General features: G+C 41.7%; 2 protein-coding genes and 1 long non-coding RNA gene across 4 annotated transcripts; 2 read left to right on the forward strand and 1 right to left on the reverse strand.

Moving 5' to 3' along the window:
* The first annotated feature begins 2,792 nt into the window (after positions 1-2,792).
* CBLIF (cobalamin binding intrinsic factor) lies at positions 2,793-17,404 on the forward strand. The gene is made up of 9 exons (XM_033121161.1): positions 2,793-2,871; positions 3,951-4,127; positions 4,907-5,020; positions 5,642-5,782; positions 7,280-7,461; positions 11,286-11,463; positions 12,776-12,977; positions 15,092-15,210; positions 17,275-17,404. Exons 1-9 carry the CDS (start codon positions 2,793-2,795, stop codon positions 17,334-17,336), a joined length of 1,254 nt encoding a protein of 417 aa, XP_032977052.1. The 3' UTR covers positions 17,337-17,404.
* On the reverse strand, positions 17,169-21,864 carry LOC117030915 (uncharacterized). Of its 2 annotated transcripts, none has more exons than XR_004424458.1 (3): positions 21,739-21,864; positions 17,744-17,852; positions 17,169-17,402 (listed from the first exon to the last, which is right to left on the reverse strand). It is a non-coding gene; the product is annotated as an uncharacterized LOC117030915 (long non-coding RNA). The 2 variants fall into 2 exon arrangements; XR_004424457.1 differs by having other exon boundaries at positions 17,316-17,441.
* A 102-nt stretch (positions 21,865-21,966) lies between these two features.
* MRPL16 (mitochondrial ribosomal protein L16) lies at positions 21,967-26,126 on the forward strand. The gene is made up of 4 exons (XM_033121162.1): positions 21,967-22,156; positions 22,524-22,589; positions 24,544-24,692; positions 25,449-26,126. Exons 1-4 carry the CDS (start codon positions 22,102-22,104, stop codon positions 25,932-25,934), a joined length of 756 nt encoding a protein of 251 aa, XP_032977053.1. The 5' UTR covers positions 21,967-22,101; the 3' UTR covers positions 25,935-26,126.
* Positions 26,127-26,181: the final 55 nt, after the last annotated feature.

The following is a 26,181-nucleotide window of genomic DNA, read 5'->3' on the forward strand; positions in this document are numbered from 1 at the left end:
ACAACAACATTTATTATCTCACAGTTTCTGTGGGTCAGGAACCCAGGGATGGCTTAACTGGGTGGTCTGGCTCAGGGCCTCTCACGAGGCTTCAGTCAAAATGTCATGCCAGTGGGTGCTGCTTTCATCTCAAAGCTCAACTGGGGAAGGATCTGCTTTCAAGTTCATTTGCACGGTCATGGGCAGGATTCCTACCCCCTGCCACCAACGGTTGGCTGGAGGCTGCTCTCAGTTCTTCACCACATGGGTTCCTGCATTAGGCAGCTCACAATACGGCAGCTGGTTTATCAGAGCAAAAAGGGACAAGAGCTAAAGAGAGACTACAAGCAAGAGGGAGGTTGGTCTTTTGTAACGTTATCTCCTCACTTTTGCTGTATATATTCATGAGCAGTGAGGCCAGCCCACAGCCTAGAGGAGGAGAGTATGCAAGGGTAAGAATACCAGGAGGTGGGAACACGGGCCATGTTAGAAGCTGTCTAGCACGTCCCAACACGTACCCTGTGTTCTCACCTCACGAAACCACCAACATTTCCCAAGAAAGAAAAGAACGCTTTATTAGCCAGGTCTTATGTTTGTTCGTTAATTCACTCATTCAAAAAGCATTCAAGTGACACCTACTGTGAGCTAGGTAGGATCTCAAGTGCTGGGATCAGAGCAGTGAACAAAACAGACAAAGCCCCTTCTCCCTTGGAGCAGACATTCTAGTGGGGAAGGACACAGACAAGAGATGAACTACACACGTAGTGTGACAGCCCGCGGGTGAGGATGTACAGCAGGTAATGGAATGGGCACAGTGGGGGTCGGTGGGGGTGAGCCTGTCTTATACACATGGTCTGGGAAGGCCTCTCTAAAAGCGGACCTCTGAGCAGAGACAGGAATGAAGTGAGGGAGCCACCGTGAGAATAGCTGGAGGAAGGGTGTCCTAGGCAGAGGGGACAGCAAGGGCAATTGTGGCTGAGCAACAAGAAGTTCAATATGGCTGGAGCAGAGTGAGCGTGGGAGAAAGTGGATAGAGGTGAGATCCCAAAGGAAACCGGAAGCCAGGTCTTACAGGGCCTTGGAGGTCATCAAAAGATTTTTGAACTTTATTTTCAGGTGGGAGCCACTGAAGAATGTCCCCTTAAAAGGAGCTGCTTTCACAGAGAACAAAGTGATGATCACAGGTGGTTGGGGGGGGGGGGGGTCGGGGGCAAGATCCAAGGAGTCAGAAGTACAAATCGGCAGTTACAAAACAGTCACGGGGACGTGAAGCACAGCATAAGGAATATAGTCAGGAATATTGTAATAACTGTGTACGGTGTTGGCGGATACTGGACTAATTGAGGGGATCACTTCGTAAGTTATATACATGTCTGATCACTCTGCTGTACGCCTGAAACTAATAGAATATTGAATGTCAATTGTAATTAAAAAATAAAAATTTAATAAAAAGTAAAAAGAGCTGCTTAAAATCCAGTAATTAGAAAAAAAATTAGCCCCCTCCTCATAATCTCAAGACATTATTTCCAGCTCTCTGTTATAGGGGGTATACTTTGCTTTATATAATAAGATTTAACTACATTTCTAAAATATATGTATATGCTGAACACTTAATACAGTTCATTGCATTTTCTAATTACTTAATTTTTTTGGTATTTTTTATTAGTTTCAGGTGTACAAAACAATGTCATAATTAGATATTTACATCCCTTACAAAGTAATAACCTCCCCCAACTTACTACCCCTCTGACATCTATACAGCTGTTACAATTCCATTGACTATATTCCCTATGCTGTACTCCATATCTCATGATCATATATATGTAAGGACATTCCATATTATTCTACTTCAGCTTCAGGTGTACAGCACAGTGGTCAGGCATCTACACAGTCTATGACGTGATCCCCCTGCTGAATCCAATGCCCATCTGACACCCTCCATAGTCTTTACAACATTATTGAGTATACTCCCCATACTGCAGTTCACATCTCTGTGACTATTTGGTGACCACCAATTTGTACTTTCTAATCCCTTCACCTTCTCCTGCTCCCATCTAGCAACCCTCAGTTTTTCCTCTGTATCTCTGAGTCTAATTATTTACTTTAAAAGATAATATCTTTTAAAAGCCCGGGGTGTTTGAAACTGCTTTCACCCCTAGATAAGGAAAGAAAAATCAAACAAAACAATTTCTGGGAAACTGGTCCATTGCCTGCCTGAAGTTAAACAACTTCAAAGAGCCTAGGCTGGAACCCAAGTCACGTCAACTTAACTGCATATCACCTGGCAGATCCTCACCTGAGAGCCCAAAGGGGCATATGGTAAAGCTCAGCCCTCGCACCATAAAATGAGGTGGTGCCTTAGGAATCACCCAAACAGCAACGAAGCGATTGCTGATAAACGGAAGTTTTCTGGGTGTAAAATGGCCTCGGAGGAAGTCTCGTTTATACTCACACATTCACCAAACGGCCCGATGTAACGACCCAGGATTTTGGTAAAGGGCACTTTATCATCATTGCCTGCACTGATACCCTGCCCAAGTTCCTCATATGGTTGTGCTGCCTAGAAGTCACCTTCAGTCACCTTGGAGGGTCTTTAGTAGGTACACTTAGATAAGCAAATGAAAATTAGTAATCTCAGGGACAGAGAGGTCAGCACGGCAGTTAGGACTGGCTGGGAGCAGGGAGGAGGGCAGACTGTTCCACAAAGAGAAGCATATATAAGAAGCATAGTTATAAGGGAAAGAAGAGGGATATTCCACTTGGCAAACACGGATTTGTGGATGGGACACATGCACAGGACAAGAGAGAGAGGAATGGCCTGGTTTACCCTTTACCTCCTGAACCTTCTCTGGGCTATGGCTGGGACCAGCACCCATGCCCAAAGCTCATGCTGTGAGTATGGTGTGTTTCCCAAGCAGCTCAGGGAAGCGGAAAGCCCCCACACTGGGGTCTGCTGATGAGTGAGTAGTTAAAAAATAGCAGTCACTGGAGGAGTTCCAAAATGGGTGAGTCAGGGTGCGAGTGTCTATGGTTCATCTTTCCTGACTTAATAGCATAAATTTTTTGCGAGGCAAGTCTATGTTTGTTTGTTTGTTTGTTTGTTTTTGTTTGTTTGTTTTACAAACAAAGGGAATTTATTCTCTCACAGTTTTGGAGGCCAGAAGTCTGACATCAAGTTGTCAGTTAGCAAGCTTGGTTCCTTCCTGGGGACTCTGAGGGAGAAGAGGTCTCCATGCTCTTAGCTTCTGGTGATTGCTGGCCATCCTTAGTGTTCCATGGCTTGTGGCAGCACCACTCCAATCTCTGCCTCTGTCGGCACATGGCATGCTCCCTCTATCTATGCATTTTGTATTGAGTGATTGAAATACTGGGACAGGAATGAAGGTGGATGACACAAAGGCAGACAGTGGTTGTTCTGACCAGGTACCGCTACTAGTGGGAGTTTGGGGTACTCACTGAGGACAGGACATGTCCCAAATCTTTAATATTCATCACGTAAGAGAGAGAGAGAAAATGGATGCAAGGAAATCAGTGACTTCTAGTAATGTGCTAGAAATAACATGAACTGTGAGCCATAGTGCTTGAAATTGTTAAACAAGGAGATGGAAGGGGAGCTGACTATGGGTGGTGAACACACAATGTGATTTATGGATGATGTGATACAGAATTGTACACCTGAAATCTATGTAATTTCACTAACAATTGTCACCCCAATAAATTAAAAATAAATTAAAAAAAAAAAAAAAAATGAAATCACTTCCTTAAAGATAAGGGTTATTTGAGAAGACGTAGGGACTAACTGGCCTCAAAAGCAAATCTCAGCGTTTTCTCCATTTCCCTTTAGTCATCGTCCCTAGAGGGGACATCCCCGTGGGAACAGCAATGCTAACCTGTCTTCTCCTAGAAGACCCAGCAAATGTGTTTCTGAGAAGAGGGAGTGAGGGGTCTTGTAAATGGCTGTCTCTTCGCAGCTGTTCCCCCAGCACAGAAGGCCTTAGTTAAGGGTTTACAAGTGCTTATGGAGAGCTCGGTGACCCACTCAGCCTACCCCAACCCCAGCGTCCTGATCGCCATGAACCTGGCCGGAGCCTACAACTTGGAGGCCCAGAAGCTCCTGACTTACAAGCTCATGGCCAGTGACACAGCTGGTAAGGACTCAGACCCCTCCCTGCACATGCTTCCTGAGCCTTGTCCACCCCCAGATCCCAACTCCCTGCACCCCCACCCCAGTGCTGCCTCTGATCACACCTGAATCACCCAAACACCTCGGCTGACCTTTCTGGAAAACACCTGGAAAGAAATATGTGTGAAGTCAGGGCATTCATAGAGGAGGGTGGTAACACACAAAGAGCTCTAGACTCGAGGTGAAAAGAGTGGGCTTCCGGTTCTCGCTCTGCCACTTAACCCCGTGACCTTGAACAGGTCTCTTGGTCCCATTCAACCTCATTTCCCTCATTTGCAAAATGCAGATGATTCTAATAACAATAACACTAATAGAAATAACACCACGGATAATAATCATCATCAAATCCCTGTCCTGCCTACCTCACAGGAGGTGACTTGAAGCTCAAGTTAGATAATAAAGTTGAAATCATCTTGCAACTGTGAATTTTCATATATGAATTTGTGTGGGTGTTCTTGCTGCTTTTATAAACAAACACCAGGGATTCTTGGGGGAGTCGTCAAGTCACACAGAGGCAACTAGATTCAATGGCCTCCTGAATATTTCAATACTCCTATTGAATCTAGTATTGAATACTAGAAGTATTTCTCCATACTTCTTTCCTTAAGAAGACAGATCAAAAAATGATCGAATCACATTATTAAAAAACCAAAATGATCTGGAAAGAAGCAGAGAGCTCAGCCCTGGTCCCTGGTGCTCTCTTCCCTGAAAATACCTTTAACTATTTTGTTCTCTGCTCTACAGACCTGACCATTGGTCAGCTAGCCCTCACCATTATGGCTCTCACCTCCTCCTGCCGAGACACTGGGAATAAAGTATCAATTCTACAGAGACAAATGGAGGACTGGGCACCTTCAAGTAAGAGCTCATTGGAAGGGAAGGGAGAGTGAGGCAAATGGTCCTTCCTGAGAATTTTAAACCTGAAAGAAGAGGATGGGAGAGTGGAAAGTTAGGGAAGAGACACAATGTCTCTTCCACTCAGGTTCCCTAAGCTAAGCCCCCATGGGAGATATTCACTTCCAATTGAAAATACTAGAGAGGTGGCCGGGTGGTTTAGTTGGTTAGAGGACGGTGCTCATAACACCATGGTCGCTGGATCGATTCCCACGTGGGCCAGTGAGATGCACCCTCCACAACTACACTGAAGACAACGACTTGACTTGGAACTGATAGGTCCTGGAAAAACACACTGTTCCCCAATTTAAAAAAAAAAAAAAGGAAAAGAAAAGAAAAGAAACTAGAAAAGACCACTAGACTAGGGCCAGAAACTCACCATGCCATCACCTGCCTGAAGACAGCGTCATCCCTTTTATTCCATTCTCATGCCAGATGTTTTTGTTCTGAGAAATATTGATAGTGTCTTTAGCCTGGACAGGTTTTCTAGCAATGTCTATTCAAAAGGTTTGGCGTTTCTTTTTCTGCAAATGTCCTCACTACGGGAAATGTTAGTCTCATGAAGGTCCTCTGTCCCCTTCCAAGGCCCCAATGCCGAGGCTTCAAGTTTCTATGGACCCAGCCTGGCCGTCTTGGCGCTGTGCCAGAAGAACCCTGAGGCCACCCTACCAATAGCAGCCCGTTTTGCCAAGACCCTACTGGCCAATTCCTCTCCCTTCAATATAGGTGAGTAGGTCACCACTTTCAAACGGCCCTGAGCTGGCAACGTCAAGGGCACTGAATGACGGAGCTGGCGGGGGCAGTGGGAGTGGAGAGGAGGTGGAGAGCACGAAAATGTCTGTAGCGGGGAGATATTTAACACATGTTTGTTGAACACATGAATTAAGGGATAAATTAAAGGGAGATAGTAAAACATAGGAACCAGGACAATACATGTCTGGCAGTTGCAGAATCTCTACTAGGGACAAGAAACATGTTACCAAGTCAGTTCTTCCCAGGCAAATTATTAAATTCTTAAATCAATGCCTGGACTCAGCCCTACCTGAACCCTCTCTTTTATCACTCCTGATGCTTCCACACTATTCTTCTCAATGCTTCTCCTTAGAACATCCAAATATTCTGTATTAAGCAGCTACTCTCTGAACACCAAGTCCATCAGTCTCCCCTTCAAGGAGCCACTGGAGCCATCCTGTTCCTTCGTTCTGTAAGGATATGGAGGCTTTTTCCTCTACAACCCCACGTCCTTCCTGCAGCTACTGATCCTTTCTCTGTATAATCCCCTCATTCGTTTCTCCTCTGTCACTCTCTAAGCAGTAACATCTTCTCAGGTTTTCACCCCCTATACACGCCTCACCAGCAACCTCTCACTTTAGGCGTGTTCAGAACAAGTAGGCACATATTTACTTGAGTACCCTCCCGTGGGTCAACAACAGACTGGCTTCTGTTTTCCATCTGGGGCATCTCTGCCACTTCAGGGAAATTTGCACATGTTTTACAACACTGGCTTCAACAATTCTGTCACCTTTAATGAAGCCATGCAACTTTCAGATAGAGATTGGGGTGGGGAAGGGAAGATCAATGAAAGAAAAGATGCCACCTGGCAAGCCTTTCATTTGTTCTGGTGTTGTCACGCCAGAGTTTGCTCATTCAGCCCACACATGTTCTCCCGTGCAAATAGTGGAAAGGCCCCTGTGCTGGGTACTATAGGGGATGCAAAGTTTGCACCACCCAGGAGTTCACAGAGCACAGTAACACAAACAGCAGAGAGTGCCAAGATTGCACAACAGGTACAAACAGCAAATGCTACAGGAGTTCAGAAAAGAGACTGCACCTGTTGTGCTGGGGTGGCCAGAGAAAGCTTCTCTGACAGGTGGTGACGGCTGAGCCTTCTGGAACCAGTGACATTTTGAAAAATAAACACTGGGACAAGAGAAATGGGATTAAATATACTGCCTGTCTACGTTAATTAAAAGCATGAACCATGCAGTCCTGCAGATCTGGGTCTATTCAGGTCCTGGCACTGCTACTTACTAGCTGTGTGGCCTTGGGCAGTTACTTAACCTCTCTGAGCCTCCATTTTGTCATCCTTTATATGGAGATAATTATAGGTCCTATTTCACAGGTTGTCCTGAAGAGTAAAAGAGATAATGTACCTGGAACACAATAAATGTTAGTTTGTTCACATCATTGGTGGTGGTTGTTTCATCCCCCTGTGATTCACAGACACGGGAGCAATGGCGACCTTGGCTCTGACCTGTATGTACAACAAGATCCCTGTAGGATCAGAGGCAGGTTACAGAACGCTGTTTCGTCAGGTACTAAAGGACACTGTGGAGAATATCAGCATGAGGATCAAAGACAGCGGCATCATTGGGGACGTCTACAGCACTGGCCTTGCCATGCAGGTAAACACGTCACTGAGGCTCCTTGTTGGCTCCATGCCCGTAAGACTGGGTTGTGGGATCAAGAGACCAGGCTTCTGAGATCTCTGCGAAAGACCAGCTCGTGTACTTGAGGTAGAGTCCTTGTGTCGCCTGTGCCTTGATTTCCCTACTGGTAAAACATAAGTAAGTGTTAATTCCTTCCTACCTCATAGGTAAAGTGTGAAAAGAAATCTACATGAACTCTTTTCCCTTCCTTGGGAAAAAAAAAAGGAAGAAATCCAAAAATGTATTGGTTTACTATTAATAATGACCAGTTTGTTCATAAAAATATAGACGAATGAAAGTTTGGTATATAAAAACTAAGGATACTAAAGTAGGTCCTCAAAAAAATATTGAATTTTCTGGTTCCATCTTACTGGTCAGGTATTATTTTTTCAGCCCTTTATCTTTTTTTTTTTTTTTAATTTATTTTTAATTTATTGGGGTGACAATTGCCAGCAAAATCACATAGATTTCAGGTGTGCAATTCTGTATCACATCATCCATAAATCACACTGTGTGTTCACCACCCAGAGTCAGCTCCCCTTCCATCACCATACATTTGATCCCCCTCACCCTCATCCCCCACCCCCCAACCCCCTTACGCTCTGGTAACCACCAAATTACGTTCCCCAGATTAATTTTCAAACCCCGTGGCCATCCTGTGGTCACCGACTGCCCTCCAATCCCCTCACCCTCCCCCCCACCCCCCACCCCTCCCGCCCATCTAGCAACCCTCAGTTTTTCCTCATTGTCTCCCAAACTGTTTCTGATTAGTTCATTCACTTATTCAGCCCTTTATCTTGATCCAAAAAAGAAGGGGCTTGTATTCAAAATGCCTTATGAAAATCATCTAAAGCTGACTGGACATATAATCTTTGTCAATCTGTATTTCAATCTTGACCCCATTTCAACCTCACAAGGGACCGTAATAAATGGCAGAGCCAGGTGTGCCTGGTAGCCAAGTCCATACTCACCCTATTTTTCCTTAGTACAGGTTCCCAGGCTTGGATTCTATAAGATGCTGCTCGATACAGCTCCAAATACATCCTCCCCCTGCCCCCCACCCTGATTAGGGTTGATTAGGGCAGCAGTCTCCAGGAAAGACACACCAATGATAGTGGGAAGAGATAACCAACTAGAATCAGAGACTAAGGGGTCATTTTTGGCCCTTCCAAACTACGAAATTATTTGTGATCCAAAGTCTCAAAATGTCCCATGAGATTAATAGAAAAACTACATCATGACCTTGTTAACTCAGAAAGCCCAGGACACAGAGACTCATGGAGTTACAACGCCAGCCTTAAACCTGACATAGCTCTGGACTAATGTTATTAATAGGGAAAAAAATCCTTTTTTGGGGGGTGTGGGGGGCGGAGGGTGGATGGAGACTCGTATTTATATTCCACACATTAAAAATTAGCAAAAGGTATAAATGGACTAAAATTTAGTTCATGCTAAACATAAGAAAATACAAAATCCCCACTCCAATGTGCCATGTGTAGGAGCAACTAATGAGAACAAAGTCAGTTTCTATGTTGTGTGATGGTCAACGAAATTTTGCCATGGAGCAAAACTCTTTTGTTACGATGGCTGAATCATACACGATTCAAGTCCCAGGGCTCGGGTCTAGAAAGCTTTGTGGGGGAAGAAAGGCAGTCTGAAAGGGATATCAGACAGGTTGTAGTTATGACTCAATTAAAATAACCTTGCTTCACCTCAGTGCAAGACAGAGAATTGTTTGCTTTGGCTGATTTGGTTTGTGAATTCTGTCCAGGTTTTTATCACCTGCAAGGTACACTCTGATAAGCTGTTCATGAAAATTAAAGCTTTGCCTGTGAAAAGGCAGGACCTCATCCATATCCAGATATCACAGGCTATGTGGATTTCTTGTCAGTTACAACACAAAGCCTCTCCCTAACCTCTTATAGCCCATATTCAGAGTTTACCCAGGCAGCCTAAAGTCTGAAACTACCCAATGTCAAATATATAACCTTTTTCTAATCTAAAATGTTCTGGTGTAGAAAAGCAAATGGCTACTTGAGTGTGAATCCCAGATCTGCACCATCTTAGGCAAACATTGAATTTATTTGAATTCCATTTCCCCCGTAGGATCAAGGTTGCAAAGGCATAAATCAAATCACAGGCACAATGTGGTGTTCAATCATTGTTCACAGTCTCTCCCAGTAGAGTGGTGACATTAACTTTGAATGTCAGTCTTCACTCATCCTCTTCCAGGATGCCTAGGTCTTCACGTGGCCTAGACCACCCACATTGCTTCCCAAAGGCATACATGCGGCGTTTCCTCTGTTCCAGGATTTCTCCTGTTTTTCCATTAACAGTACGATGTTTTCAAGGTTCCTCTACCAGGAACTTAACTTGGAAAGGGGTCTGATAAACTTCTCTATGCGAAGTTATCAATGACTTCTCACAGCTTTATGTGTCACTCCTCTCTAGAGTGTTGGTGTTGGTAGTGTTATCCCAAGGGGGTACATCTCACTTAGTGGGACTTGGGAGGTGGGTATGGCAAGTGGACAAGATATGGTAGCTGATGCCCCTAAACCAAAGTGCCCTGTAAAGTGGCTTCTGACAAGAGCCATGGTTCATGGGTGCCAAGGTAACAGTGATGGCTGTGCCCATCCACAGGGTCCAGCTGCTCACAGCACTGCCTCTGCCGCACAGCGCCATTTCTGACTCCCCCTCTCCCTTCTCCCACTTCCCATCTCGAGCTCCAGAGAAACTGGTCATCAGCAATCTCAGCCCATTAATATGCACCGGGGGCCGTGGCCAGCACAACCCTCCAGGGAGGGAGGTGGGGACCACATCTTACATATCACACATTACAAAACGATTTTGCACACCATCCCATGTGAATCTCAAATGACACCCCCCAAAAGTAGGCAGAAATTATTCTTTCTATTTTACCTATGAGACGTAGAACTCAGCAGAGTGAATTCCCTGTGTATTAACCAAGTCTCATTTTGCAAATAACAGAAACCCAAATAATTTTTGCTTAAGAAAAATGGAGACTTACTATTTTACATAAACTGGGGTGTCCAGGGCTAGATTAAGTAATTTCAGGATTAATCAGGAAAAAGGGCTCAAAGCATGATATTAGAACCACTCTTGATTTCATCTCGGGCCTGGTTTTCCTCATTCCCTCCTGCTCCATGGCTTCTTCAAAGTGGCTGAGGAAGATGGTCATGAGGAGCTCAATGCTGACTCAGATGGTCCCAGCTGAGTAACCCCCGCAGGAAGGGGGGGATGCTTCTCTCACCCCATGTCCGTATATCAGGGAAGGACTCTATTAGTACGTGTGCCCACCAGTCACTGTCACCAAGAGGATGGCACTCCATGGTTATCCAGTCTGTCCACCCGTGGCCAGAGATGTGGAGCCTCTGGCTGACAGTCTCGACACCATCACAAAGTATGGGAGGAGCCCACCAAAGTGTGTGCAGGACAAAGCAAACGAAAGAAGCCGACTGTGTTTAGATGGCCAGGTTGTGCTAGGCCAAAGCTCCCCGGAGCTCGCTTTGCCCAGCTCTCATCCTCATTCTCTATCCAAGAACTCTTATTAACACAGCAGCCCTAACAGTGCTCCCTGAATCTGAGTGCTGCACAGGTATTTGTTGTGTCACTGCACGGAGCTAAGTGGTGGGGATGCAGGAGTGAACAAGACGGCGTTGTACCGATGCAGCTCCAGGTTGGACTCTGGGTGATCACAGACTCTGGGTGATCGAGTCTACGCCTTAGACGGCATGTGAAGGCCAACTCTCAGCTATGCCTCATTTATTCTCTCTCCCCAGGCTCTCTCCGTGACTCCTGAGCAACCTAACAAGGAGTGGAACTGCGAGAAGACTATGGATACAATACTTAAGGAGATTAAGCAGGGGAAGTTCCACAACCCCATGTCCATTGCCCAGATCCTCCCTTCCCTGGAAGGCAGGACATACCTAGATGTGCCCCACGTGTCTTGCAGCCCTGGTAAGAACACTTAACATCTGTCTCTCCTCATGTCATAAAGTGGCAACTTATGCCAGGAATGATATGTGGGTCAATTTTAAGTGGCATATAGGTTTTCTTATGTCTATTACATCCACTGTAGGCAGAGCCACCTCTGACTTCCAACCCCCAAGAATCGTGGGCTAACACACAGCCATACCATCCTGCCCTCAGAATGCAGGCCTCATGTCTAGTTCATTCAGCACACATTCACTGAGCACCTGCTACAGGGAAAGCATTTTATGGGATGCAGATAGAGAGGGAAGATCCATGGTCCTAAAAATCAAATAACATGTAACGTCATTCATTCATTTGACAAATGTACCAAACATAGTACATTATTTTAGGATATCTGCTCTTTACAAAGTCAGGAGACATATATGTAGGCAAAACCCACAATATTTGGAAGAATGAAATAAGTATTAAATAGAAATAAAAGCCATATACCGTGCAAAAGCAAAGAAAATGTGAGCAATCATTAAGATTGCCTGGGAGGCTTAGGAGAAGAAGAGCCGACTTTTCAGTCAAGCCTTGAAAATCTAAACATGAAGCCTTAGTGCTCGCAGAACACCACACCGATGGGGTAGAATCCTGGCACACAACCTTTTTATTTGAAATATCTTTATTTTACCCAATTGAAAATACAACTCAGAGACTCTTAAAGTTCAAACATCGCAGAAATATGCATTTCAAAAGTAGGAATCCTGCATAAAAACTTTATCACTTCAGAGATAACTTGTCTTTGGTATAGATTCCTCCAACTCTTCTTTCTAATCAAATACTACTATGAAGAGTCATTCGCCTTATGTTGCGTGGACTTCCTAAGATAAGCAGAGATGACGCAGCTCCTCGCCCGCCTCAGAGCAGAATCTACAAAGACCACTATCAAGCTGATCCCAATCATAGCAGACACGGCCACATCACCTAACTCCTTAGGCAGCTTCCTAGTGATTTCCCAACTTTAAGCAGGTGGCCACGGAGTCCTTCCTAGGATGCTACAATAGTGGCTTAGGTGCTTTGTTGCATGGTCGGTAACTTACTACCTTTGCCTCCAGATTCTTAGGGGTAGCAAAGTAAATGTTCGTTGTAAAACTAGCTGTTAGTCCTTCAGTTACGATCAGTTGTCTAGACTGGAAATGAGAGCTCCAGTTCCTCAGAGTGATCCACAAAGCACAAAAAACTCATTGCTACTTCTTGAAATGTTTCTGGGATGGGTTGCCAACAACGGAGACTACACAGAAACTTCAACACTATTAATAATCTTTAACAAATTGGGTCTCTTTGCTCTTTACAGATCATGAGGTGCAACCAACTCTACCCAACTTTCCTAGTCCTGTCCCCACCTCTGCAGCCAACATCACTGTCATTTACACCATAAATAACCAGCTGAGGGGGGTGGAGCTGCTTTTCAACGTAACCATCAATGTCAGTGTGAAAAGCGGATCAGTGTTACTTGTTGTCCTAGAAGAAGCACAGCGCAAAAATCCCATGTTCAAGTGAGTGCTACAAGTGGCATTCGCATTCTCCCCAAGTCTAACCTCAATTCCCATTTTCTTTCTCTCCTTCCTTCATTTACTTACCGTTTTTTCTTCTTATGACTTAACCAATGTCTCATATATAACAGCCCCTTGAGAGCCTGCAATCTCTTATGAAAAATGAAATCATACAAGTCAATAAGTGATATAGTTTTAAAAATAGGAACTCAAAGGAGAGAGTCCACTGTGGATTTGAATAGTCAAAGAAGGCTTGTGGCTTTGGACCACCTTCAAAGCATAGGTACTATACAGGAAAATATGAGAGGGTGGTATCTAGGAAAAGGGAAAAGCTAGAACAAAGCATTCAAGACAGGAACGAGCAAGGAATTCCAGATCAGGGAGTCAGCCAGAGAAGAGACTAGAGAAGAGAACACAGGATTTAAAGAAGTGAATAATTTCTGGAAGGACAGGTTGGGTGATATTGTAGAAAGCTTGAAGTACGAAGCTAAGGAGGCTGGACTTCATATTGCAGGAAAGCTCTGCAAGTTTTTGAATAAGAAACGTTATGCTGTAAAATGTTACTTGGGTTTGAGAACGGGAGACAGGAAAGGAGCTCGACAGGAGAAATGATCACAGTGATGAAGCTGTGAAGTGATGAGGATTTCATCCAGGAGAAAAGGGCTCACGCCAGGGAAGGTGTGCCCAGGTGAGAGCACTGGGTGGGGTCAAGACAAAGAAGCTGCAACACTACAGATAAGCTTGTCAGGACCAGAGAATGTCTTTTAGAGAAGACGACATAATTGCTCTAGACATGTTTGATTGTGAGTATTTGGAAGAGAAACGTTAGGAGCTTTTAGAGGTAAAACGGGAGTCCTAGAAAAGACGTCAGGATAGGCAAAAGAGACTGGACCATCGTCTGATAGAGGTGAGGATCAAAGTAAAGGAACTGTGCAGAAGGTGGCAGATACAGTGCTCCCAACAAAAGCAGGAGACACATCTAGTTATTCCGACTTTATAGACAGAACCACTTAGGTCCAAAGAGGTTAGGTAATATTCCTAAAGTCACATAATGTGTAACTAATAGAGTTGAGATAATTAATAGGTTTGAATGACTCTGAAGCTCATGTTCTTTCCACTGCCCTGTTGGGAAAGGGCAGAATACAGAAATAAATAACAGAGAAAGTTAAACTTTGGGGAATATTTATAGTTTGCAAAAAGAGGAAGCAGTAGAGAAGTATGGAGAAAACTAAACTATAGGAATACAGGGAAAATGCTAGCTCGTGGAAAGAAAAAGAGAACTTACTTTCAAAGGAAAGATGACAGGACCCAAATTCTGTAGAGAGATGTCAGGAGAAAGATTGACAAAGGCCAAGGAATTGACAATTGAGTGACACGTGGGATCTATTCCACAGGGTTAGGTTAAGTCACAGCCCTGCTCCATAACTTCCCTAATTCTATAGACAGGTCAGGATAAAAGTCGCATTTCAAGAATACTTAATTTGCAAATTACCCTCTTAGTATATTTTCCTTCTTCTTGAGCTTAGCTTTAATTTTGCCCGATTTTTCTTTTTCTGACTGGAAATGTAACAATATACATAGTAGAAAGGTTGGGGGGGGAGCATAAAGAAGAAAACAAAGCCTCTATAATTCATCCACAATATAATCACTATTGCTATTTTTTATCATTTTGTAGGTGTTCTCTCTGTATTACAACTAGTTATGATCTATCATATACATGGGATAGAGAGGTTTCATAAAATTTGTATCCCACATTGTTACTTAACATTATTGCATAAGCCTTTTCCCATGTCACTGAAAATTGTTGAAAAATAGGATTTGCATAACTGCAAAATATCCAGTGTTGGATATTCATTCCATCACTCAACTAATTATTTGCCCATTGTTAGACATTTACATTTTTTAAATTTGTTTATTGACATTTTTCTTCTAAATTAATTCATTTTAATTTTATTTAATTCCACGTGATTTCAGATTTATTAGTCATTTGCTTTTTCTCTTTTAAGCATGATTTTATTGGATCTTTAAAGCATTTAAATGTCTCTGTCCCTTTATCTTAACTCTTTATTGCCTGACCTAAAGTGACGTATTAATCACATATGATTTTATTCTTACAGATTTGAAACCACAATGACATCTTGGGGCCTTGTCATCTCTTCTATCAACAATATAGCTGAAAATGTGAATCACAAGACGTACTGGCAGTTCCTTAGTGGCAAGACACCTCTAAATGAAGGTAAGAGAAGAAAAGGAATGTGGGCATTTCCTCCAGAGTCTGAGGCTACCTTCTTTTGTTTCCTTATTTAATTTGTTCATTCATTTAATAAATAAATAATTGTGAGATTGTATGTGTGTATATATACAATGGTTACTTATACAAATATATTATAAATATATACAGTGATTAGATAGATGATAAATGATTGATAAATGACAGATAGGTAAAGATAGACAAATAGATGATAGATAAGATAAATGACAGATAGATAGATAGATACATACATACATACATACATACATACATACATAGAATGTATGGGTAGCTATCTAAAATAGCTTTTTTTTTTAAATCAAGAATCCTGACTCCACTCTGAGCCAGTATGAAAATATCCAGTGAACAACAAAAGTGGATTGATTTACTTAAAACAATAATGGTTAAAGAAGCAAAAAGCAGATAATGAAAGAGAGACAAAAAAAAAAACAGACAGAAAAATTAGTATGTGAGCTAAGAAGATGGCCGGTTTGGGGTTAAAAAATTAAATGTGTAAAACAAAAGCACAGTGAATTCATAGCCAGTGGGAAAACAAATGTGAAGGATAAGAATAGCTATTTGTGTAGTGCTGTTATGTTTTATTCCGTATATCAACTCTGTAGATATTAGTGACTCTCTTTATACAGAGAAAGAAACTAAGTTTTAGAGACATAAAAGGGACTTGTACAAGACACACATCTAGCGTGTGACAGAGCAGATAGTCAAGCCCAGGATGAGTGAGTTTTCTATCACAGCCTCACTCTGTTCATTCTTCACCTTCTTGTGTTGTACATTCTACAAAGAGAGGAATGTATGTACGTTCATTTTGTGTGGGGAAAATGGGAAGAATAAATCTCAGAGTTCAGGAAAACTAACATTCTTTAAAATTTTTGCACAAAAACTAAAATATCCTCCAACATAAAGGGCAATGGTATATGGTTTTGGCTAACGATGGTGTTACCTAATTAATCTGATGTTTATTGTCACCAAGCAGAGAGAAATGAAGCCAAAGAAAGTCCCAGCAGAGCCAAGATTGTGGCTTTGTAAAGATGCTTCAATAACCAGATTACAATGGGAGAGATGTTTTTCTTAGAGTCTATCATGTATTTAACAAATTCTGGCCAGTCAGAATTTGTGGAATTGCATCACACAAGGATCTTGGAGTCACATGGGCCTTCGTTAGAAGCTCCTTGTCTTATTTACTAGTTGCATTAGGCAAGTAATGAATCTTCTCTGCGTCAGTTTACATTTCATGGGTTATTGTGAGGATTAGAAATAATGTGTTTAAAATGAGTAAGTACAATGTCTGATGCATATATAACATTTGTTCAAAAATGCTATTCATTATTATTAGTTCTTCTACTGCCTTCATCTCAAAAATTGCCTTGGGAACTTACGAGTAAATCAGACTTATTCTCATGTCTGCCAATTACTTTTATTTTCTGAAGAAAGGAAGGGTAAACAGAAAGGCCTCTGAGATCCAAAAAGATCTGGGACTGGCATTGTCATTCTTTCTGACGCCTGGCGACTTGAAAGCTGGTCACCAATACTACCACCGTCTATCTTTCTTGCCCTGAAAAGACAAGAATTTTCAACCCACTGCCCTTCCTTATTTCTTACAAAATCTTCAAAAGTGAACATGAGCTCCTGCCTTGAATGCTCTAACATTGGCTTAAACAAGCCATTTTAACAATAACCATCATTTATTGCACATTTTTATGTGTCAGGTACTGTATTAAGCACCTGGCAGTCATTATTTCTAATCCTAAAAATAATTCTTCAGGATAAATATTATTAAAGCAATTGTACTCATATATATGAGGAAAAGGAGGCTCACACAATTTAAGGGGCTCACCCAAGACACGCTCCGTGTGGCCACCGCGAGCGTGGAAACAAGGACTCCCTAAATCTCAATCACGTGCTCCTTCCATACTCACCACGCTGCACGCTCCATGATCACGTAACACCTGTAACGATGGGCTGATTCTGCGGGAAGTGGGGGTGCTTATATGTACCATGGTCACCTCGTGTTTCTCTGCTTGTTTCCAGGAGTTGCTGACTATATACCTTTCAACCATGAGCACATCACAGCCAATTTCACACAGTACTAGGGACGAGGGGTCCGGGTTCTAGTGAACATCTCCAAAGGATGCCTGGAATTTTTCGTCATTTCAAATCTATGCAAAACAGAGGACGTCTACAGTGGTACCAAATTCCTGGTAAAAACATGGAAACCCCTGTGTTGAATAAATGATGCAAACTTCTCGAGAGTCTCAACATCTGTGACCCTCCCATGAAAAAAAAGTCTGGCTCCTCAAGGCAATGACTGCCAGTCATCATTTAAACTGAGGGAGATGGGGAGCCAGGGTGATATTTTTGGAGAGCGTTCTGATCTTTTCGATTAATTAACCAATATACTCCTTTATTTCTACAAATGAAACATTTTAAAAACTCCCATTTTTGTTTCTTATACCAAGTACTTCTTTTCAAATCACTTAGTGTAAACATATATACTTACACATATACATGAAATGGCCAGTATTACTTCATATGAGACCCACAGATCGTTCAGGTCTTGGTAAATGATGTTATGTCATAACTCTCCCCTTCCATCTCCAATATTTGTTCTGGGTAAAATCAAGTTTAAAATGTATACTTTATATAACTTATATGTAAACATATATTTAATATATAAATATAATTTTTATTTAATATGTAATATAAATATTAATATATTTTATATACTAAATTTTTATATATAAAATATAGATCTAGATCTACAAACCCACTAATAATGTATAAATGACAATTTTAAGCTAATAATGTATAAATGACAACTCTAATCTCTGCTGGTAGGAGTCAACACTGGTACAAACCTTCTGGGGAAGGATACGGAAATTTGTATCAAAATACCTAAAATATACTCAACTTTGACCCCCTAAAAGTCCCAATTCTGAAGGTTATACAAAGGGAAGAATCCTAAGAGGATATACAAGAATCAAAGATATACAAGAATCAAAACATCCGCTGGTGCAACATACAGATGATGTATTATAGAATTGTACACTTGAAACCTGTATAATTTTATTAACCAGTGTCACCCCAATAAATTTTTTTAAAAAAGAAAAAATATGTCTGCTGGGACAAGTAGAGAATGAACCTTAGATATGCAGCCTCAATACACTTCCTAATGAACCCCAGAAGCCGACCAACTTAACTGCCCTGTCATAGGTGGCCCCTCCTGGCATCTCAGAGCAAGAACCAGCTCTCTGGTAACAGTCTGGCTTCCAGAAGAAAGAGGTGTGAACCACACAGGCCCACATTCCCACCTCAAACATACCTATTGTACCCCAAAAAAGGCCAGGACTGTTACAGTAGTAGAAGAAACCCTTAGGGCGTGGTGAGTGCTCTCTCATAATGTTTATAACACAGAAAAATGGAAACAATCTATATGTCCAACAGCAGAGCAATGGATAGGTAAACCCTGGTGGACGCATATGATGGGGTATTTAAAAATCACCAAAATTCATGTTGAAGATAAACACTTGCTGACACGAAGAGACATTCATGTGAAGGAAGCAAACGACAAAACATTGTAATGCCACCCACACCAGAGTGTTATAGTGACTCTAATAATATGTTTATAAACGCCAGAAGTAGGGATCTAACAATCTACCTCTGCATGATAGAATTATTGGTGACTGATTTTGTTTGTTCACTTCTGTTTTCCAAGTTTTCTCCATTAGATACATAATCATTGAGCAACTTGGTAGTGGGAAAAAAGCTATTTTAAACAAAAATAATTTTTTCTTATGTAACATAAATTGGGCAATGAAAGGGGTGTGTGTGTGTGTGTGTGTGTGTGTAAAAGAATCCCACCCCCAAGTTTTGTTCTAATGATAGAAATTAGAGGAATGAGAGCTCCGTGGAAGACAGTAAAAAAAGGGGAACCACAGGGGGGTTTCATGTATGAAAACCTCATTTTAGCTACCTGCCTGGTAATTAACTGTGTGTATTCATTTGTATTGGCAGGGTTGCGGGGTAGGGACATGAGGTTGACATTAGATCTGCTATGACAAGTTGCAATTCCGCTTTGAGTGTAGTCTGTCTCTTTATTGCATAAGACAGAACACTCAAGACTGCATTGGGTTAAGGTTTCCAGTGACTATAATAAGCACTTTTGTGACCTCTACTGGCCATGGCTGGTAAAGCCTAAATTTTCAGGGGCATGTCAATTATGCAAATTTATGAAGATGTAGGGAAGATTGATACCAACTACTTTTCCTCCATTTAAAAACTGTGTGCAATTGTACTTGCATTTAACCAGACAGATGAATGACCTATAGTAAGTACATGATTGAAGATAACACGCTGAAAATGAAGTGGAACTGAATACATGATCCTATAGCCCCTTCCAACTGAGACCCTATAATTCTTTGAAATAGCAAAGGATTTAGCTCAGAAGTGCAAATGGCTATGAGAATTAAAAGAAGAACAAGAATCCTGGCCAAGAAAATAAAAATGGAAAAAGAGAAAGAATGAAACTTAACAAAATGATTCTGAAGCTTAAAGACCAAATATAAAACATAACAATGATTTTTTTTTGTAAAGTGAACTTGACCAAACATATACAAAAATATGTAATAAAGTGACAATAATTAAAACAGTGTAGCACTGGTTTCAGATTAAGGAGAACACAGGAATGAAATAAAATGTCAAAAGTTACCAAAACAACTGTGTGGAAATTTAGTACATTATAAAGTCACATATTAAATGAGGACTTTCAACTTGGAAAAAGAATTATGTTGGATTCCTACTTCTGGTCTTTATAAGCATAGTATCAGAGTCAAAAACTCTTAAGGAAATTAGTGGCAGATTTTACTACATAATAAGTGGTCATACCTCCAAAAAATGAAAGAACATATTGAAAACTGAAAAAAAAAATAATCAAAACATATAAAACAGAATAGGAGTTAATAATCTTAATATATAACAATCAGTTTTGAATTGATAAGAAAAAAATTAACAAAAGAAATACCAAAACAGTACCAAAGGGGTGTGTATAAGGAGGTTCATTACAGCATGGTCTATAACAACAGATTTGTAAATAACTTGACTGAGCAACAGGAAATAATTTATTGTGGTGGAACCATTCATAAGAATACCATGGATATATATAGTCTGTGAATGCCAAGACAAAAACAAGAACAATAGTTGACACTGTTCCTTCTTCTTGGTCAAACAATTAAGAAGTTGATCCATTCTTTGTGCCCATTGACTTACTCAATGAGAAATGCTGGAAATAGCTCTCCTGTAAACTTTACTAAGTCCCCATGTTAGGGCTAAATCAAAGTTAGCTTTAAAACTCTGGAATATGTATAGACACATTAATTTTTCTCATGGTAGTAAAGTTGACGCTCAATAGATATTTGTTGAATGAATGAAGACTTTTTTGTTCCTCATGTTCACCACTATTATCTACAAAATAGGACTCCAATAAGATAATCTATGTGTTTATGAAGGCCCTTTGTAAACAGCAAATCACTTTAATATGTTAATTATTAATATGCATTAGAAGTGTTTTTTGTTGTGGAAAAACCTATGATACCATTGTCCTTTTATAAATGCTCTACACCATATGGAGGCTAAACTGATGAAGAAAGTAATATTATCTAGCCCCTTAAGAAGGTTTTGTGAGCTTCCTGGGGCAAGGAAGTTCCATGGTGATTTATTACAATATGATATTATAATTATTTTGTTTCCCCGAAAATAAGACCTAGCCAGACAATCAACTCTAATGTGTCTTTTGGAGCAAAATTAACATAAAACCCGGTCTTATTTTACTATACTATAATATAATGTAATGTAATATAATATAACATAACATAATACCGGGTCCTATATTAATTTTGCTCCAAAAGATGCATTAGAGCTTTTGGATTGTCTGGCTAGGTCTTATTTTTGGGGAAACAGGGTGGGATCTGATAAACAAAACCCCAATCTGTTTATTAAAATGAGACGGCACTCACTCGTGTGTGCGCGCACGTGCCACTTATGTCAACAGCCAGACCTGGAACTAGACTACAGGTTTCTGTTAACTCTGGATTTTAAACTAAGATTTAAAAGTGTGGTGCTATGTAATTTTTATATAGATGGAAAAAACATAAATCCCAGTGGATGTAGGCCTGAATTTCCAGAGACACTACCTTGTACCTGTACGCAGCTCACTAAAATTTCAAAGTGCTCAGAGAGCTGATTGTCAAACTTGAATAGGCATTAGAATCACCTGTGGACCTAGTTCACGAGAGGAATTAGCATCACTATGTCGGTTTGTTTGTACCTATAGAAAGTCCTTCCTTCTATTCATGTAATTAATTACTCCCCTTCCCTTTCTCATAAATACCCCATGTCTTCACCACCTAATCGTTACACTATTGGGGTTTCTTCACGAATCACTGCTTCCTAGAATTACAATTCTTTTGGGATCTCAAATAAAGGTTTGTTGCCTCTTACCTTGACATTTTTATTTTCAGGTTAACAGCTCTAACTAGCTATGTGAATCCTGCCAGCCGCAGCATCGGCTCCGCCGAGCAAACTTCCCCGCCCTGCCGCCCTGTCCTAGGGAAAAGCTCCAGGTTGGAGGCGGTCGCCAGGGGGCCGACGGGGCGCCTGGCGGACCCGCAGGAATGGGCACCGGAACCCCAGCCCAGAGGCTCGGGTTTCTTCCGCTTCCGTCCGGACTCTGAAGTGCACCGGCCTAAACGCAACTTCCTGCTCTGACGGCCTAGTCCAGCGGGGCCGTGGAGCGCCACACTCCTACCTGGATCAGGGTAACCTCCGGGGCGCTGTGGGGAGCCCCGCTGGACGCACGTGACCATGTGGCGGCTGCTGGCTCGCGCCAGTGCGCCCCTCCTGCGAGTGCCTTTATCAGGTCAGAAGTCCCCTTGGTCCCTCAAGGCCTTCACTTTTACCCTCCCCATCCCCAGTCTTACATCTCGCAAACTCAAAGGAGGCTCCGCTTATGGTTGCTGACTTACTCATAGGGGCTGCGCTTTGCTACCGCCCCTCCCGCCCTAAGATACGATTTGTGCAAAAGGGCCACAACCGCCTATGAGGGCTGGCGCGCAGAGACCCCGGCCGGGCTCTCGGGGGGAGGGAGGAGGGCTTAAGCTTGTGAGCCCATTTAATGGAACCCACGTCCCACCCGTCAAGACACCTCCGTTAGGAGTGTGTTTGGCCCAGACTGTACCAGTCCCTGGTCTAGCGCCTGCCTCGCTTCACAGGATTTGTCTTTGTAGATTCTTGGGCAGCCCCGCCCGCCAGTGCTGGCCTAAAGACGCTGCTCCCGGTGCCAACTTTTGAGGGTGAGAGCTTATTTGTCGTTGTCGTGTTTGTCTTTTCTCTGATGGAACCCAGCAGAGGGTAGGTGAAGATGTAAGAGTGTTCTTGTGCTTGCTTCCTGTCCCCATTCCCCCATTCAGTAAATGTGTATGGAGAACATACTATATGCCGAGCAGTTCTCTCAACACTAGAGATAAATCAAAGAACAAGAGACCCAGAAAGGTCCCTGCTTTTTTGGAACAAGTGTGTAATCGGATGTCCACCCTCTGGCCTACCACTGGTGTGTGGTCTATGGTCCACCTGCAGCTATGGCTAATTGGCTTCACATTTAGACTTTTGATGTTCTCTTCAAATGAGGTTATATAGAGAGGGTGCCAAAAACATGTATACACATTTTAAGAAAGGAAAAATCTATTAAAATTACACTGATGGTAACCACTTTGAGAACCTCGTATAATTGCAGAAGTCAAATGTGACTTGTATTCATCTTTTGTTATCGGTATATATTATTACAATTTTAACAGTTGTTTTTTTTCCTTAAAATGTGTAAACATTTTTTTGGCACCTTCTGTATATGTAGTCATTTAACAATATTATGTGAAAAGCATTACTTCGTTAAATGTAAACATTTAAGGTAAGCCACAAGTTTATAAATCTAATTTACCATTTCTTAATATATTGGAAATCTCAAAAAAGCGAAAGGGGACCTGGACCTCAGAGCCTTGTCTTCTACAAATAATTGTGAAACTACTACATGTTCCAGAAGTATATATGGACTTGTATGCCAGAGAAACCATTACTAAGTTTCTCTGTAGCTGCTTATAAAAATGGGGGCAAAGGGCAGTTTCTGTAACCGAATAGCCCATTAATAATTTGATGTTTCCTTGAAGTCTCCTGTTTTATATTTGACTCCATTGTGGAGCCATGCTTGTTTTACTTTAGAAACGTCTTAGATAACTTACAGGTTAATTTTTTTCCAAATTGTCAACATATCAGACATGATAAAGATGTAGCATGTCTGACCTGCATTTTAGCCCACCCACCGTCACCCAGCAAGCTGTTGCAGATTGTAGGATATGTGCAGGTCTCAACATGGAAAGCACTTGTATATGTAAAGAAAAGCACTGATCAAGAGTCCTAGGTTAGAATTTTTCCCAACAAGAATGAGGCAGAGCAGAACTTAGATATTTTCATGTAAAATATAGTTTTCTTTCTACTACCACCAGTAACATCCAGAGAGGTAGTGTAGTTTTTAAGTGTCATACTGTCTGGCTATGTTTTAATTGTATGGCCCAGACCGAATTATAAAATGTCTCTAGGCCTCAAATTCCTCTTCTATAAAACTGAGATTAAAACTGCTTACCTATCTCATGTTCTGTTTCTTGATGTGGGTGATAATTATGTGGGTGTGTTTATGCATTCACTTTGTGATAATTCACTGAGTGGTACATTTTTTTTATTTGGCCCTTTGATATGTGTAAAACTTCTAAAAGTTCAAAAATTTTTAAAAGGAAGCCCTAAAAAAATACCAAGGCTATAAAGTTGTTTTCAAGATTAAATGAGATAATTCATGTAAAGCAGTCAGCTCAATTCCAGCACTTAGTAAAAATTCCAAAGGGGGGAAAAATGTTAGCTAGTGTTATTCTATGACAATCTTATATCTGTACCATCCCAAACTGTCCCTTTTATAGTGTTATGCACAAAGTAAGCATTTAATAAATGCATTTTGGTTTGAAGGTTAAAACTTTCCTATCTTCAAAGGTTCAAAAACATTTGCATTAACATTGTCATAACCAGAGGATTACAACATCAATAAAAGCATCGGCAAGAAAAACCTAACATACTTTTAGAACTATTGTTCAGTGGTAACTTTCATGTAAGACTTTCACCTGATTGCTACAAATCTTTCAAGGAAGGAAATGAATCCTTTTAAGATGTGTAGTTTCACTTATTCTTGGTTGTCTATGCTCCTTTTAGATGTTTCCATTCCTGAAAGGCCCAAGCTTAGATTTGTTGAGAGGGTACCACTTGTGCCAAAAGTAAGAAGAGAACATAAAAACTTAAAAGACATACGGGGACCCTCCACTGAAGCTACTGAGTTCACAGAAGGCAATTTTGCAATCTTGGTGAGTAAGTTCAGTTTCAAGCAGCTACACAATAGAAGCCATGGATTAACATAATCTCATATTCATTGAATTCTAGTTTCTTCCTTCACAGGTTTCATTAAAACTGCCACCAGTTGCTCTTTAAACTGATGTGCATTACCCAAGTAAACATTTGAGTTATGTATCTTTTCCATTTATATGTAGAGTGAAAATAATGTAAAAGCAGGGGAAGGGAGAGGCTACCTAATTTACCCCATAATCAGAGTCCGAGATCTCAAGCCTCTGAAAAAATAAAACTATCCAGCTGTTTCCTGACTCATTGAGTAGCTTCCATGAAGACTTGATGTCAGTAGCTACACAAATGGGCATGGACTGGGGTTTATTTCCCATCAGCAGTCGTTGTGATGTTTTAAAGTCCTTCCCACAGCCTGCGTGATCAGCCGGTCTGCCTCTCAGAGCCTCATGTCCTCCCCGTTCCTCACTCTACTCCAGCCACACTGACTTCTGCTCAAACTCACCAAGCCTTCACCTGCGCCATTCCTCTACCTGGAACACTTGTCTCTTTTCCTTTGCCTCGTTCTTACTGTACTGGCCTCAGCGTTAAATGTCACCTCTTCAAAAAGGCCTTTCCACTGGCTGTCCATTAAAGTGGGTCCACCCTTGTTCTTATTTATTACTCTACCCTAGGCTTTTCTTCCGTGGTACTTATTAGAACTCTTATTTTCAAGTGTATTGTCAAGCTAAATCCCCATGTTTCTAATTCTTCCATTCACTTAGGCACTGGGTGGCGGTTACCTCCGCTGGGGCCATTTTGAAATGATGCGCCTGACAATCAACCGCTCTATGGACCCCAAGAACATGTTCGCCTTATGGCGAGTACCAGCCCCTTTCAAGCCTATCACCCGCAAGGGTATGGGGCAGCGCATGGGGGGAGGCAAAGGGGCCATTGATCACTACGTGACTCCCGTGAAGGCTGGCCGCCTCATAGTAGAGATGGGTGGACGTTGTGAATTCAAAGAGGTACAAGGTTTCCTTGACCAGGTTGCCCACAAGTTGCCCTTCCCAGCAAAGGCTGTGAGCCGTGAGACATTAGAGAAGATGCGGAAAGATGAAGAGGAACGAGAACGTAACAACCAAAACCCCTGGACCTTCGAGCGCATAGCCACAGCCAACATGCTGGGGATACGCAAAGTACTGAGCCCATATGACCTGACCCAGAAGGGGCGATACTGGGGCAAGTTCTACATGCCTGAACGTGTGTAGATAGAATGTGAGAAAGAAATGTGCAAGGCGATTGAGGGAAGGAATCTACATTTTTGTTCCCCAACCCACCCTCTGATGTCAACCAAGGAGCAGCATGAATGCTACAGATCATTTCTGAAAAACTACGATATCTGTTGATTTTTTTAAGTGCATTATATTTATATTAAATAAAGTTTGAGTACCACTTCAGGATGTAACTTCTCATTGGTCACTCTTAATCCCTTAAATGATTAAGAAAATGGCTTGA

Source organism: Rhinolophus ferrumequinum, chromosome 11, assembly GCF_004115265.2.
Source record: "Rhinolophus ferrumequinum isolate MPI-CBG mRhiFer1 chromosome 11, mRhiFer1_v1.p, whole genome shotgun sequence".
NCBI classification, from domain to species: Eukaryota; Metazoa; Chordata; class Mammalia; order Chiroptera; family Rhinolophidae; genus Rhinolophus; species Rhinolophus ferrumequinum.

Coding starts and splice junctions, on each gene's coding strand:
- MRPL16 (XM_033121162.1), top strand. CDS start 22,102: ATGTGGCGGCTGCTGGCTCGCGCCAGTGCGCCCCTCCTGCGAGTGCCT. Junction 22,157..22,523: donor CCTGCGAGTGCCTTTATCAG/GTCAGAAGTCCC, acceptor TTGTCTTTGTAG/ATTCTTGGGCAGCCCCGCCC. Junction 22,590..24,543: donor CCCGGTGCCAACTTTTGAGG/GTGAGAGCTTAT, acceptor TGCTCCTTTTAG/ATGTTTCCATTCCTGAAAGG.
- CBLIF (XM_033121161.1), top strand. CDS start 2,793: ATGGCCTGGTTTACCCTTTACCTCCTGAACCTTCTCTGGGCTATGGCT. Junction 2,872..3,950: donor CCATGCCCAAAGCTCATGCT/GTGAGTATGGTG, acceptor GTCTCTTCGCAG/CTGTTCCCCCAGCACAGAAG. Junction 7,462..11,285: donor GCACTGGCCTTGCCATGCAG/GTAAACACGTCA, acceptor CTCTCTCCCCAG/GCTCTCTCCGTGACTCCTGA.